Source organism: Fusarium solani (genome assembly GCF_023522795.1).
Source record: "Fusarium solani strain SB1 chromosome Unknown bctg00000000, whole genome shotgun sequence".
NCBI lineage: Eukaryota > Fungi > Ascomycota > Sordariomycetes > Hypocreales > Nectriaceae > Fusarium > Fusarium solani.
The window spans coordinates 2,811,002-2,824,390 of NW_027072157.1; the positions used below are offsets into that span (position 1 = coordinate 2,811,002).

The 13,389-nt window shown below is 53.4% G+C and overlaps 6 protein-coding genes across 6 annotated transcripts; 2 read left to right on the forward strand and 4 right to left on the reverse strand.

Annotated features, from left to right (window-relative positions):
• Positions 1–185: 185 nt before the first annotated feature.
• On the reverse strand, positions 186–2,047 carry MRS44_000892 (uncharacterized protein; the record flags this gene model as incomplete). The annotated part of the gene is made up of 5 exons (XM_065624231.1): positions 186–384; positions 430–556; positions 609–852; positions 903–1,816; positions 1,876–2,047. The coding sequence occupies 5 exons, from the start codon at positions 2,045–2,047 to the stop codon at positions 186–188; spliced, it is 1,656 nt and encodes a 551-aa protein (XP_065479934.1).
• Positions 2,048–3,949: 1,902 nt separating this feature from the next.
• MRS44_000893 (uncharacterized protein) lies at positions 3,950–4,825 on the reverse strand (the record flags this gene model as incomplete). Its single annotated transcript, XM_046273458.2, has 2 exons — positions 3,950–4,518; positions 4,570–4,825. The coding sequence occupies 2 exons, from the start codon at positions 4,823–4,825 to the stop codon at positions 3,950–3,952; spliced, it is 825 nt and encodes a 274-aa protein (XP_046138789.1).
• A 2,215-nt stretch (positions 4,826–7,040) lies between these two features.
• MRS44_000894 (uncharacterized protein) lies at positions 7,041–7,388 on the forward strand (the record flags this gene model as incomplete). The annotated part of the gene is made up of 2 exons (XM_046280696.2): positions 7,041–7,220; positions 7,314–7,388. The coding sequence occupies 2 exons, from the start codon at positions 7,041–7,043 to the stop codon at positions 7,386–7,388; spliced, it is 255 nt and encodes an 84-aa protein (XP_046138790.2).
• A 1,036-nt stretch (positions 7,389–8,424) lies between these two features.
• Positions 8,425–9,487, forward strand: MRS44_000895 (uncharacterized protein; the record flags this gene model as incomplete). Its single annotated transcript, XM_046273459.1, has 4 exons — positions 8,425–8,449; positions 8,513–8,917; positions 8,968–9,249; positions 9,303–9,487. 4 exons carry the CDS (start codon positions 8,425–8,427, stop codon positions 9,485–9,487), a joined length of 897 nt encoding a protein of 298 aa, XP_046138791.1.
• Positions 9,488–9,711: 224 nt separating this feature from the next.
• MRS44_000896 (uncharacterized protein) lies at positions 9,712–10,362 on the reverse strand (the record flags this gene model as incomplete). The annotated part of the gene is made up of 1 exon (XM_046275013.2): positions 9,712–10,362. The coding sequence occupies one exon, from the start codon at positions 10,360–10,362 to the stop codon at positions 9,712–9,714; it is 651 nt and encodes a 216-aa protein (XP_046138792.2).
• An 867-nt stretch (positions 10,363–11,229) lies between these two features.
• On the reverse strand, positions 11,230–13,129 carry MRS44_000897 (uncharacterized protein; the record flags this gene model as incomplete). The annotated part of the gene is made up of 3 exons (XM_046275014.2): positions 11,230–11,385; positions 11,439–12,921; positions 12,984–13,129. The coding sequence occupies 3 exons, from the start codon at positions 13,127–13,129 to the stop codon at positions 11,230–11,232; spliced, it is 1,785 nt and encodes a 594-aa protein (XP_046138793.1).
• Positions 13,130–13,389: the final 260 nt, after the last annotated feature.

Below are 13,389 nucleotides of genomic sequence, written 5' to 3' on the forward strand. Positions count from 1 at the left end.
ATCAAGATATCTATCTAATCCATTCGATTTTGTACGAATCCAAAGCCTTTTATCTCAAAACGCCATACTCCCACGCCCTCATCTATGCTCCACGCCATCCTTTGATAACTCCCAACGTAGAAGAATAGTTGTACAACGATCCAAATATTAATCATCTCAAGACCTTTACCGGGCAAAGGCAGCATCTACAAATCCTTTAGGTAGCCCTCGTTGGCCATTCCATGTATCGCATACGCCTCTCGCAGAGGTAGATGTATCGAATCCTTGGAAGGCTCAAGCAACGGGGCTGTCTTGGCTTCTGATATGAACTGGTTGTGGAGAAAGTGCAGTAGAGCTTGAATGTCGGCTTTTGTAGTCATGGCACCAAGGCTGGCGCGAACAATACTACGTATGTTAGCTCTGAGAGAGATAAATCGCCAGTGAGCTTACCCAGTTGGCCTTCTGTTGATGATGGCCATCTCGTTAGCACCACAGGCGTGTCCGCTCGAGAACATCCTGTTCCACTCCCACTCCTCGTATTCGAGAGCCTTTGAAACACCACCGGGGCAACAGACACCTGGAAACCACAGTCAGTAGAGCACGTTGGGGCAACAGCCATGTCTCCATACCGCCAGCTCGGATATATACCCCAGCATCATTAGCCAGCTTCTCAACATCCGTCCAAGGAACATAGGTCCCATCCTGCCTCATAATATTGAAGGCGAACGTCGCCCCCTGTCGCGAGGGGTCTCCATATGCGCAAGGGTCGTCGACATAGATCTCAACAACTGGAGCACCGTTGGGATACCTGAGAGCTACGAGACTCTTGTAAAGGGAGCGTGCCAGGTAGCAGCAATGACGAGAAATAGCATCCTGGAAGTATGTCAGCGCACCAAGTTCAAATAACACCGCAAACAACATACCATGGAGCCATAAAGTCGAATATGAGTATCAATGGCCAGTCCAAGGGCCAAGATGCTGTGGAACGGAAGAGTCCCGTCCTCGAGACCGTCATGGATGTTCCACATGTCGTACTGATCTCCCAAGCCGGGAACCTTCTTCGCAACGCGAGTGTCACCATTCAAAGGAAACAGTTGTGCCACCGTCCCTCCTCCGAAATATCTTCTCAGGTTGAGTACGTGTCCCGATGCCCGCCTGACCACCAGGGCGCCGAGATCCGGAAATCCAAAGATCTTGTAGAACGAGAGGCAAGTAAAGTCGGGCGCATCGGAAGGATCGCTGAATAGTGAGCCGAGTGACGTCGTCATGGCGAGGGCTGCGGCGTCAAAGAGTGTGTACGTGTTTCGAAGCTGAGGGTTCTCTCGTATTCTCCTTAACCATCCCTTTGGTAACCGGCGGCCGCTGAGGTTTGACTGGCCGGGATATGCGAATAGGCCCAGACCGGTGGATTTGCTCTTTCGAACCTCGGAGTTGGAAGGATAGTCGAGCCATTTGTCGACACTCTCGTCATCCTCGAAGCAGTGATAATCCCCAGACGTAAGCTCCCGAACGCCGATTATACTGGTGTGAGCCTCCCTGTGATATCCATACCAGAAGCTCTTTGTCGGGGTCTTCTCTCCAAGATCTCGAAACCCGTCTGCCACCAGCTTGATGGCGGCCGTGGCGTTTGCGACGAACACAAGATCAAAATGGCCAGGGTCAGCACCAAGGAAGTCGAGAGTCTTGGCACGAATATTATCCACCATCTCACCCGAGAGCTTCGCTGGTAGGTTCTCCGAGTGTGGGTTGCCCCATAGGTTGCTGATCATTGCGTGAGAGAAGCTGCTTATGAGAGATCGAGAGTAGATGGTGGCGCCGCCATGATCAAGATAGGCCCCTGAAAGGTCAGTAAACATGTAACATAGCTTACGAGTCAGGGGTGTTGGACGTGCACACCTTGGGCCATGTTGGGATACTCGTCATCTCTGAACCTGTCAACTGACGAGTTATACTCCATGACTCCTGTTCCAACCGCCATTCTGAGAGGCTGAGAAGCCACCGTCTTTATCTCTGTCTGCAGGGAGAGACAGTCAGTATCAGCCATGGCTTCGTAGACAGCGTGGAGCATGCTTGGGTAGTTTGTGCCAGGCTTGAGGAGCTTGAACCAATGTGATGTAAGGGGTAAAAGACTTCAATGGGGCATCGTGTAAAATCTACAACTAGCTACCTAGCTAGTTGATGAATAGATCGGCAACATACAAGAGTCGAAGAAGCCATATGCAGGCGCAACGTGGATAAAAGAGTTCAGACGCGTTGTGGCGATTGCTAAGCGCCGGGACAGTCTCGTAAACCAGCCTAATAGCGACAAAGTCCGAGCCCACGAATAAGGAGGAGAGACAGTGCAGAGTTATCTCGATAGATGATTCCTAAAGGAGAGTTTCTCGGAAGGAAAAGATCGTCAACTGTCCAAATCGAGCGGCGAGCAGCTTAAGTGAAGATAGTTCAGCTCCCCAGATACGAGGCGTCAATCGATATATATATACGTATGCCTCCTCCAAAGCAAACACTGACATCCTTGCTAGACACCATCGGAGGCTACTTCTTCAAAGGGAAAAGATAGCATTGGGTATCCGTGCAACTCCACAAAACACCAAGAGACAAGCCTCGAGTGCGGCATGGCTTTTGCCAGAAATAGGCTTTAGCTCGCCCTAGGGCACGGAGCTGAAGATGAGATGCAGGAACCGGTCCATTGATGACGAGGGGAAATCAATTCACAAGACAGCAAAAAAAGGTGCCAGGTGCTGGTGAGGGCAGAGTGGGCATGTCAGATGCTGTCTCCACAGGACGGGGCCACAGGGCTGAGTTGTTGATCTCGCATTTCGCCGTTCATTGCGGGCCGCTATCCCATATCAGGAGCCAGGTCGATGGTGTTTGTTATTCGGGGACTTGGAGGATCCTTCAAGCCTCGTCTCCTTCCCGACATCCGAAGCTTGTTAGCTGATGCTGTGGACTTTGATGGCTACCAACTTGAAGAGGAGCCCCTGGTGTCGCTGCCTTGGATGTTGCTGCTGCAGAGATGGAGGGGGCGAGAGATGACAACCCCGGACGCTCATCGACGCCCGTCAGCTCTAGTGGAAAGCTGCATGCACTAGGGCCGGGCCTCGGCGTTCAAAGCCACCAATTCACAACGTCCGTGGGAAGAAGGGGAAAACTGCCGAGTCCCGAGCTGAGCGAGCGAGCGGTCGGTCCCGAAGGAAGAATGACGCTTGGCAGATGGCGAAGCGTAGAAACTGGTAAAAAGACCACCATCGATGGCTGGTGTTGGTGAAGTCCCCGATGAAACGCCCAGAAAACCAGCCGGGGTGGACCTGCAGATGTCGAGTCCGAAGCGCCCAACCGTTGTCAACGGCGCCGCCGACATGATAAGCGCCGACTTGTCTAGCGTCTATGCTTTTCAGATTGATTGACTGACCAAGGCAGACTGAGAGGGAGAGAGTGGCAAGATGAAGAGAAAACGGGGGATCCTGGATTAACATGAGATACCTGCCTGCCTGTGTAAGTAATCGTGAGATATTGTGAGCGGGAAGGAGGCACATACCAGAGCCGAGACACAAAAGTCAACTATCAGCCCATTGTTGCCACGCCTTGCGAGGGCGTAAAGAGTCATTGATTCAGTGGAAACAATGTGTTTCTCTCCAGATCGACATCTGCGACGCTGATACCCTTGTCCGTTTCGAGGCTGAAAAGTGGAAATCCAGTCAATCTCAAACAGATGATGGACACACTTGTCGATATCAAAGACTCCAATGCTGGGATAGTAGGGCTGGTCACGTAAGCGAGCCAATTTAAACTTTGTTTCAAGATGTTGGCTTCAACGTATTGTCATCAAGTTGAAAGATCCTTTTATTTTCTTTTACTACCTATGTGAGTCCGGAACTCCTGCTCATTGTTTGCACCTTGACAATCTCAAAAAACAACCATGTTTGCTCCCCCCAGTGTAATAAATCAACCAATATCAAACACCCATCCCTCATAGCGCCAAGGCAAGAGCAATGACACCTGCTAGGGCCAAGTGGACAGGCAGGGCCAATGTTGAGGCAGCGTTCGGGGTGGTGGACGACCCGGTCTCGGTGGAGGAAGGCTTAGGCTCTTGTGTGCCTGAACCTGAGGGCGTCTTGGGGCCGGAGCTGGGTGTCTTGGGGCCGGAGCTGGGTGTCTCAGTAGCCGGGTTGACAGTCTCTGTCGGAGTCGGCAGGTAGTTAGGGGCGGAGTAAGACTCGTTGGTCGCGGGGGTCTCGATCTGAGAGACAAAGTTGGCGCACGTCAGGCGGGTCTTGTTGGCATAGTGCAGCACAAAGGAGCGATTTCCAAAGAAGGCGCCGATGCCCTCCTTTGTTGAGGCGTAGTAGTCGATGTACTCGGCTTCAAAGGGGTCGCTGTCGATCTTGCCGTGCTTGCCGCTCAGGTCACCGACCTCGCAAGATGCAGGGTCCTTGGCATCGCAGGGGGTCTCGGCGCCGCGCTCATAAGGATCGAGGTGAGCCAGCGTCTCGGTGCAGTTGCCGTCCTCAGGGACGGGTGCAGCATGGAGGTGATAGGCTGTCCACTGTTAGCAACGTTGCTGGGACCGATGGGCATGCATGGACTCACTGAAAGGGCCACCCTCCTTGGGGAGGTTGCTGAACTTGACCTTGAACTTGACGCCATTTCCGCTGTCGGTTGCCACGGCGAGGATGGAGCCCTTGGCGTTGCCTTCGAGCTCGGCGTCCTTAAAGAAGCGCTGCTTGGGGAGTGTGGCCTTGTAGGGCACTCCGGGAGGGTTGTCCATGACCTTCTCAGCATCCTGGCCGACGACCTGGCCGGCGAGGGCCGTCAAGAGGAGAGCCAAGGTAGCGTGGACTCGCATTCTGAACGAGGGTGCGATGGCGGATCGGAGATGAGAACGACGTATGCGTGCAGTGTAAGCGATAGGCTGTGTGTGACAGACAGGTACTGTAGGTACTGGCAGGTGGTTGTAGGAACAAAAAGTGAGCGAACGCGAGGGACCTCTTGGGTCAAATAGAGAATGGGTCTAGCCCGGAGGTGAATCAATGAAGGATATGCAATGTCTGAATTGGAGGGGGGAGGAGAAAGGGTGAGAGGCAAACCGGCAGCTGGCAGCAGCGGCAAGTCGAGGCTATATAGTGCAGGGCGTCATCACTGCCGACAGCGGGCGGCTGGCGTTTGACTGACTGCCCGGGTTACGAGATGGGCTGGATGCTGCTAGGTAAGTAGACTAGCTGGGGACTGGCAGGGCTCTCTAGCGGCATAAACGAGGGGATACCACTGCACTAAAACTTGAGCCAAGAAGAGGCTCTGCCTCTGCCGCATCTTGACGAGCACCGAAGATCCCTCCCCCCACGAATAGATTCTCAGCTACAGACGCGGGGAAGAAGTCATCTCCTCTGGGAGGCAAGGGGCCAAGGGCGTCAGCTGTGCTGTAATGGATGCCATGCCAGTCCATGCCAGCGCCCAACAAGCGACGAGTCCCCCTTGTGCTGGCGTCTGGGCGCACCCATTGGCCATGACGTGCCGGGGGGCACAAGCGGGAGCCCGTATTCATTGGCGACGTGGCTTGCTGTTTCAACACGGCGCGACGTCTTTGCTCTGCTGGATTGATTGATTGAACGGCTGCGACGGCAGAACGGGCTTTGTGGACCATCCCCCCTTCTGCACAAAGCACTCACAATTGTTCCATGGGTCCGTGTTTGCTCCAATCCGAGTCTGGCCCTCTGGTCGTGGCAGTGCAGTCAGTTGCTGACAAGTTCCGCCAAGGCATGGAGGAGGAGGAGGGTTGCTGGCGTGCGTAACCTCGCACAGCGCCTAGGTAGCTGGCTGGTTGGTACCTGTGAGCTAGGCTCCGGATGCTATATTGGTCATTGGCCGTCGCACCCAGACAAGAAACAAGTGCGTAATGATAACATCACGAGTTCCCTTTTTTGAGAGACCCTGAATGCCCTCATGTCCGTTGCCCAAGCTTCAGCGATGTCGGCGCGCGGGATGTCAGCTCCAGGGGCTTGAACAAGAAGGGATCACCGGTAAGACGGCAGTCTGCATTGAGATGAGCCCTTGATCGCAATTTAATAGCCTCATCTAAGTGAAGAAAGGCTTGTACCGTAGCGGGCGATCATGAATGGGTACGCGTGGGATGTCTGCCCTGTCTTCCGGTCTGGCTCGGGAGGCGTTTCGTCTCGTTTCGTTTCGTATGAAGCCCTGCGAGGTTGCTTCCCGAAAACCATTGGCCGCGTTGCCACGTCCGGCACCCTCAACGCCAAGGTCGCTTGCGGAACCAATGCCGTTTCGCATCGTCTTTGCCCTTTTCAAGACGGACTGGCCCACCTTTGGATCGGCATCAGCCTTCGATAGCTCGCATGTTCCACGCCTGAACGGCTTGGGGGCACTTCCTAGGACCAAAGTAGCTGGCATTAAACTACCACCCACGGTGCCTTTCTTGGTTGTCGCGGCTCCTCGAGATGCTTCGGGGAATACGAGTTGCTCATCTCAATTGCCTTTGGGCCGTTGAAAGGATATCTGCGTTTCCTGTTACGTATGCAGCAGGCCGAACTTCCGTCTTAAACCAGGTGAGGCGTTCCCAAGCGCCATCACTAGATCCTCTAGATCCTCAATTGAGGTTATTCGTGTAAGTCGGGATCGACGAGAGTGGGTAAGTCGATGCCAAGCGGTTTTATCTGATCCGAAGAGCTAGAGTATGGTGATGATATCAATTGATCGTTTGCTGTTAGTGAGCCAGAGATTCAAGATGGTGGTGATGTGGCGCAGAGCCAGTGTGGCACAGACCGCCGTTAGTGTTAGGCGCCTCCTGTGGCGCATGTTCCAGCCTTACCACTGAGGCAGGAATTCAAGGAGCCAAACAGCGACACCTTGACGCAACACCAAGCAGGCAGCTCCAAGCAAGCTTCCAGCATCGACTCCGCCGACCGAATCCGCATCCCGTCGCTCGCAACGCAATTCCGTTCATTCAGCCATCTCCGAGCTTCCCCAACCTTTGCCCATCATGAAGCCCGTCGTCAGCGCGTTCAACGCCTGGTCTTGGTTCGCCAATCCCTAGCTCATCCCCCATCATGACGCGGCTAACATCGAGCTCCAACAGCACCGTCCTCTCCGTCTTTGCCATCGTTATCCTCAGCGTCCTCGCCCTTCTATACCGAACCGGCCACGAGGAGTTTACTGGCGGCGTGTCAGACCCCGATGATGGCAAGGCAGTTTCGGGAACCATCTTCACAGCTGTTCTCGTATACGTTGTACGTGCCCCTGTCGCGGATATCCTTCGAGGCTCATATGAGCCCCCGACTCTCCTACAACATCTTGAAGGAATCAGAAACTGACCCATGTAGGCATTCTTCATCTTCTGCGGCATCCAAGGCCTCATGCACGCCCGAGAAAGCCGAAGAGGCGCGATCTCCCTGTAACAACAACACAACTTCCAGCGAGTAGAGTACGACGCGGAACCTGGCGTTCTGGGGACTTGATCGATTTCAGTTTTGGGCTGGCAATTGTATTTGAAAGAGAAGCATAACCCTGCGTGTTTGGGACCGATGGCACGTCACATGGGGTGTTAATCAAGGGGCGTGGACTCGATAAAAGGTCCGCCATGTACGGAATATTCGATTGCTTAGACGGATTGCGCATTTTATTGTACTAAATTATGGACTCACCATTATCTGCGAGTATTGATGCCTTCTGTCTGTTTATACGCTGGGTCAAGAATGATGGGTTTCGAAGACGAAAGGGGGACAACGTCAGAGCAACAGCGCCTGGGCTTGCTATCTGATGCGCAGCACGCGTTCATAAGAAGCGACCCACCGCTCCAGGGCAAATAGCCACTGTTCGCTTGCGCATCGGGCCTATTGTTCTCACGGCCGGACTTGCATCCGAATCCGTGGCTCCGACTGAGCATGACGGCTGGCAAGGCTGCGGCCTGGCATTGTGGGGCCGCTCCGGATTCCGGGCATGATGCACGGGAGTCATCGGAGCGTGTTTACACCCGATCGGTATTTGTGCATGACGATAAGAGACCCCATCGAAAGATGTCGTTTGCATGTGGAGGTGGCTTCCCCGTCATCCTCGTGCAGTGAAGGCCAAGTTGTTGGAGATACTCGGTGAATACCATCCGCAGCGCCGCAACGATCAAGCTTGACCATGTCCTTGAGCTTTCAGACTCTTTAAAAGCTGGATTTTACATACCTTAGTAAAGCAAGACCAGTCAGAGTGATTGCTTGGCTGGAGAAACTGACCCGTTCGGTGACGAAAGTTCTCAAACCCTGCCCTTTATGTCGTCATCGATCGATCACCATCATGAGTCCGGATTGAAAGGTCCGCAGCGTAGATAGCGAGCGAGTATTAAACCCGAGAGTGAGACCCCCAGAGAAAAACTCTGAGGGTTACCTTCTTTTCTTACAATATACCTGGTAGCTGATTGACGCCTACGGTAGAAGTCTACACAAAATGACGACTCGGGACTTTCACAACGGTATGCGTTCCCATCGATGATAGTCTCCCAGTTAGCTTGGCATATATACTGACTAATTTCTAGAGAAGGATATTCCTGTCTCTCACCAGGACTTTCCAGGCAAAGATCATGACATGCCCGATCCTCAGCCTGTCCAGGACACACTACCCGAAGCCGGCGGTAATGTGAGGACCTACAAAGGCTCTGGAAAGCTCCAGGGAAAGAGAGCCATAATCACCGGAGGAGACAGTGGCATTGGTGCTGCTTCAGCTGTATTGTTCGGGAGGGAGGGAGCCTCTGACATAGTCATCGCTTATCTGCCCGAGGAAGAAAAGGACGCTCAAGACACCAAGCAGCAGGTGGAAAAGGAGGGCGCCAAAGTCCATCTCATATCCCTCGACCTGTCTAAGCGGGAGAACTGCCAGAAGCTGGTCGATTTCGCTGTGGAGAAGATGAAGGGAATCGACATCCTCTTCAACAATGCAGCCTGTAAGCGAGGACCGACGAGATGCGTACGACGATGCTGACCTGAGCGCCAGACCAGATGATGGTTGAGGACATCAAGGATCTTTCCGAGGACCAGTGGATTCACACCTTCAACATCAACATTCACTCCTTCTTCTACATCTCCAAGTATTCCTTGCCTCACATGAAGGCCGGAGCAACCATCATCAACAACGCATCCATCAACGCCTACATTGGCCGGCCTGACCTGCTCGACTACACCTCAACTAAAGGCGCCATAGTCTCATTCACACGAGGTCTGAGCAATCAGTACGTTGGTAGGGGCATTCGTGTCAACGCTATTGCCCCAGGACCAGGTGTGTATGCTGTGTCTTTAAGACTTGGCATAGGTAGCTAACATGACATACAGTCTGGACTCCTCTGATCCCGGCCACGATGAACGAAAAGGCTCAAAAGGAGTTTACAAGCCCAATGGGACGGCCTGCTCAACCTTCAGAGATCGCCACCTGTGTGGTCTTTTTGGCATCAAGTGATAGTTCATGTGTGAGCGGACAGACGATTCATTGTAACGGCGGAACAGTGGTCAGCGGCTGAGAATGTCGTTGCTGTATGTATTGATGAAAAACATGAACCTTTTAACTACCTATGAAAGTCATAAGTAGTGTTCTGTCCTTAGGATCTGGTAGAAAAAGCACCCAATACAATCATTAACACCGAGGAGCTGTATGATGTCTTGAAGTCGCGCTGTTGGATATCTGCTATAGTAGAATTTGTGCCGCTTGCAAATCAATAATACAAGAGTGATGCTATGCTCGAGCTCATGATTCAAGGGGCGTTGTAATCTCTAGCCTCTCATGAACAGACTCTGGCACCTCAAATAGCCTCTCCTCAAAGATAAGGCCTAACTCCAAGAGCTCCTCCTCGCTGATGTCTGGCCGCTCATCGATGACCCTCTTCAGCTCACGGGCCTTTTCCGTGACATCCTCAATCTCGACAATCCACTCGTCTGCCCATTGTGTACTGAGCGCCCCAGGGATGCCAATCTGGATGCTCCGATATGGCAACACCCCAAGCTTTGGCGTCCGCTCAGGGTCCCACTGAATCCTTACGTCGCTGGTCTTCTCACGCTTGACGGTTGAGTCCTCGGGAGCCTTCTTGGCATGTTTTGATAGTATACCACGTTCAAGAAGTCCAACGAAGTGCTCGTGTTTCATGTGAATGGCAAGAATGTGGGATTGGCGGGCATCTTTGTACGAGTAGCCGGCACGGTACATCATCCAAGCCCAGCTCGGTTTGACCCATGTCATGCGGCCGGGCTTGAAGTCAGGGGATGCGTTGAGTTTTTGAGCAGCGACGGCATCTCTAGCGATGGATTCTTTGTATGCTTGATAGACAGTTATGGTTTCGTCGTCATAGTGGGCGCGTATTTGGTGGTAAGGGACAGATGTGTCTGGTGAGGTGGAAGCCATGATGTGTTAGATTGCGATGGAATATGAGATTTCCGAGTTATGGGCTGGTGAACTGTGAACTTAGGCACGACGATACGAATCCAGAGTAAACGTAAGGGAGGAGATCTTTTAAATATACAAATATTTCGAGAATACAAACATATTCAGCCCTATCAGCCTTGTTGGCATGAGTCTTTCGGCGACGGGACACTAGAGGCGCCACATGTCAGCGGGGCATTGTGATGGTGCTTCAGCTGCCCCAAAATACTCAGGTGGAATGAAGTAGACTCGGTAAGTTCTTGACACTGGGAAGGGGAGTTGAGGAATGAACGCAGTATATATTCTGGAGAGCCATATTGGGTTCAAGGATTATGTGCATTTGACTATATCGACGGATGGTACTTGGAGGCGACTTCCAGTGATCCGCTGGCCCAGAATGTCAACGGGATTTCCGTGAAACATGGCTTGCCACTTTTTTTGCACTGCAATTTTAACACACGCCGAGCATCTTCCCTGTTGCAATGGAAGTATCAACTTCTTATTTTATACTTACCTTTTGTGCTCGGTACTCCGTACACTCGCGTAACTTAGTACTGCCTTTATACTGACTGAGGTTCTTGCACGTACCACTCGCTTTTACTGAAGAAAGAAGATAGTACATGCAAGTAAGTAGTTATTGGAAATCATCATCACGTTGAGGTGAGCGTCACAGCGCAGCGTCAAGTCTATATCATGCCATATATACAACATCGTAACCTTCCTTGTAGATTACAATTTTTTTTGCCATCCTTTCCTCTGACGGCCTGATCATCAAAGGCCTACTTTTTCATCATTCCCTACCAACCCAAACAACAGAGGCATAAAGAAAAGTCCCGCATCGGGTATCGTTTAGTGGTGGAAGAGACGGATGTTCTGCTCCACAAAGGTGATGCCGAGCTTCTCGGCCGTCTCGAAGACGGCGCTGTCGTTCTGGCTGCCACCAGGGGCGGCAATGTAGTTGACGCCTGAGCGAGCAACGCGGAAGACGTTGTCGATGAAGGGGAACTGCCATCCATGTTAGCAAATCTAACGAAACTATAGTGCGAGATGGTACTTACGAAAGCGTCGCTGGAGACGCAGACCTTGGAGAGCTGCTTCATCCAAGCCTCACGCTCCTCGGCAGTGAAGGCAGCGGGAACCTCCTCGAAGACAGCCTCAAAGGCCTCACGCTCAGGACCGTCCTTGGGGAGCTGGCCGCTGACAAGCAGGTCAATGGCGTTGCTCTTATCAGGGCGCTTAGTGCCCTTCTTCCACTTGATGCCGAGGACACGGGAGTGGAAGCGCATCCACCAGTTGTCGGCCTTGTCGCCGGCAAGACGGGTGCAGTGGATACGGGACTGCTGGCCGGCACCGAGACCAACGACCTGGCCGTTGACGGCGTAGCAGACAGAGTTGCTCTGGGTGTACTTGAGGGTGATGGTGGCAATGGTAAGGTCGCGAGCAGCATCAGCGGGGAGGGAGCTGGTGTCCTTGGGGGTGATGATGGTGCTGAAGTGCTTGGGAGAGATCTGGACATCGTTGCGGGCCTGCTGGAGGTTGATGCCGTAGACGCTGCGGGTCTCGATGGAACCGGGGTGGTAGTCGGCATCAATCTCGAGGACCAGGTAACGACCGCCCTTCTTCTTCTTGAGGATCTCAAGGGCCTCGGCCTCGTAGCCGGGGGCAATGACACCGTCAGAGACCTCCTTGGAGATGATCTTGGCAGTGGGGACGTCGACCACGTCACTGAGAGCAATCATGTCACCGAAGCTGCTCATGCGGTCGGCACCTCGGGCACGGGCATAGGCCTGAGCGAGGGGAGACTGGTCAATGCCCTCAATGTCGTGGACAAAGTAGACCTTCTTCTCATCCTCAGTGAGGGGAAGGCCAATGGCGGCACCAGCAGGAGAGACGTGCTTGAAGCTGGCGGCAGCGGGCTTGCCGAGGGCCTGCTTGAGCTCCTTGACCAAGGGCCAAGCATTGAGGGCGTCGAGGAGGTTGATGTAGCCGGGAGCACCACCGAGGACCTTGAAGGGCAGGTTGCCCTCGGTGACATAGGCGGCGGCGGGCTTCTGGTGGGGGTTGGCGCCGTATCGGAGAGCCAGGTGCTGCTGGCCGTTGCCGGCGTACTCCTTGCGGAAGAACTGGGAGATGGCGGCATCGTAGTCGGCAGTGTGCTCGAAGGCCTTGAGGGCGTACTTGTTTCGGCTGGCCTCAGTGATCTCACCCTTCTCGAGCTCCTTGAGGAAACCAGCGTAGTCCTGGGGGTCGCTGAGGATGGTGACACGCTTGTGGTTCTTGGCGGCAGCACGAATGAGGGTGACACCACCAATGTCAATCTCCTCAACGGCCTCGGGGATGCTGACATTGACCTTGGCGACGGTGTCCTTGAAGGGGTAGAGGTTGCAGATGACATAGTCAACCTTGTTGATGTTCTGCTCGGCGAGGTCCTTCTCATCGGAAGCAAGGTCTCGGGCCAAGATGCCGGCATGGACGGCGGGGTGGAGGGTCTTGACACGGCCAGCCAGCATCTCGGGGGCCTTGGTGATGGCAGAGACGTCCCTGTAGAGATCCAATTAGCCACCAATGATCAGGTAGGCTCGTGTTTTTTATTGTGTACATACTCAACAGGGAAGCCCGACTCCCGGATCATCTTGGAAGTGCCGCCCGAGGCAAGGATGCGGACATTCTGCTGGACGAGACCCTTGGCCAGGTCCAACAGGCCGGTCTTGTCATAGACCGAGACGATGGCGATCTTCTGAGAGGACATTGTGATGGAGAGAGGAGAAGGGATTGATGATGGAGAGAAAGGGAGGGGAAGAGAAGAAGATTTAAAAAAGAAAAAGAGGAAGAAAAAGGAAAAGCAAGGCTGTACAACGAGTGGGAGTGGTTCTCGTTCGCGCCCGGCGAGAAGGGGAAAAAAGTTTGGCGGGGTAAGAGGCGATTGCGGAACGAGAATTCGAGGGAGGGGGCGGGGCAGGAGCGAGAGAGAGAAAAATGAGCACAAGAAGTGCTGCAGTTTTTGGTGCC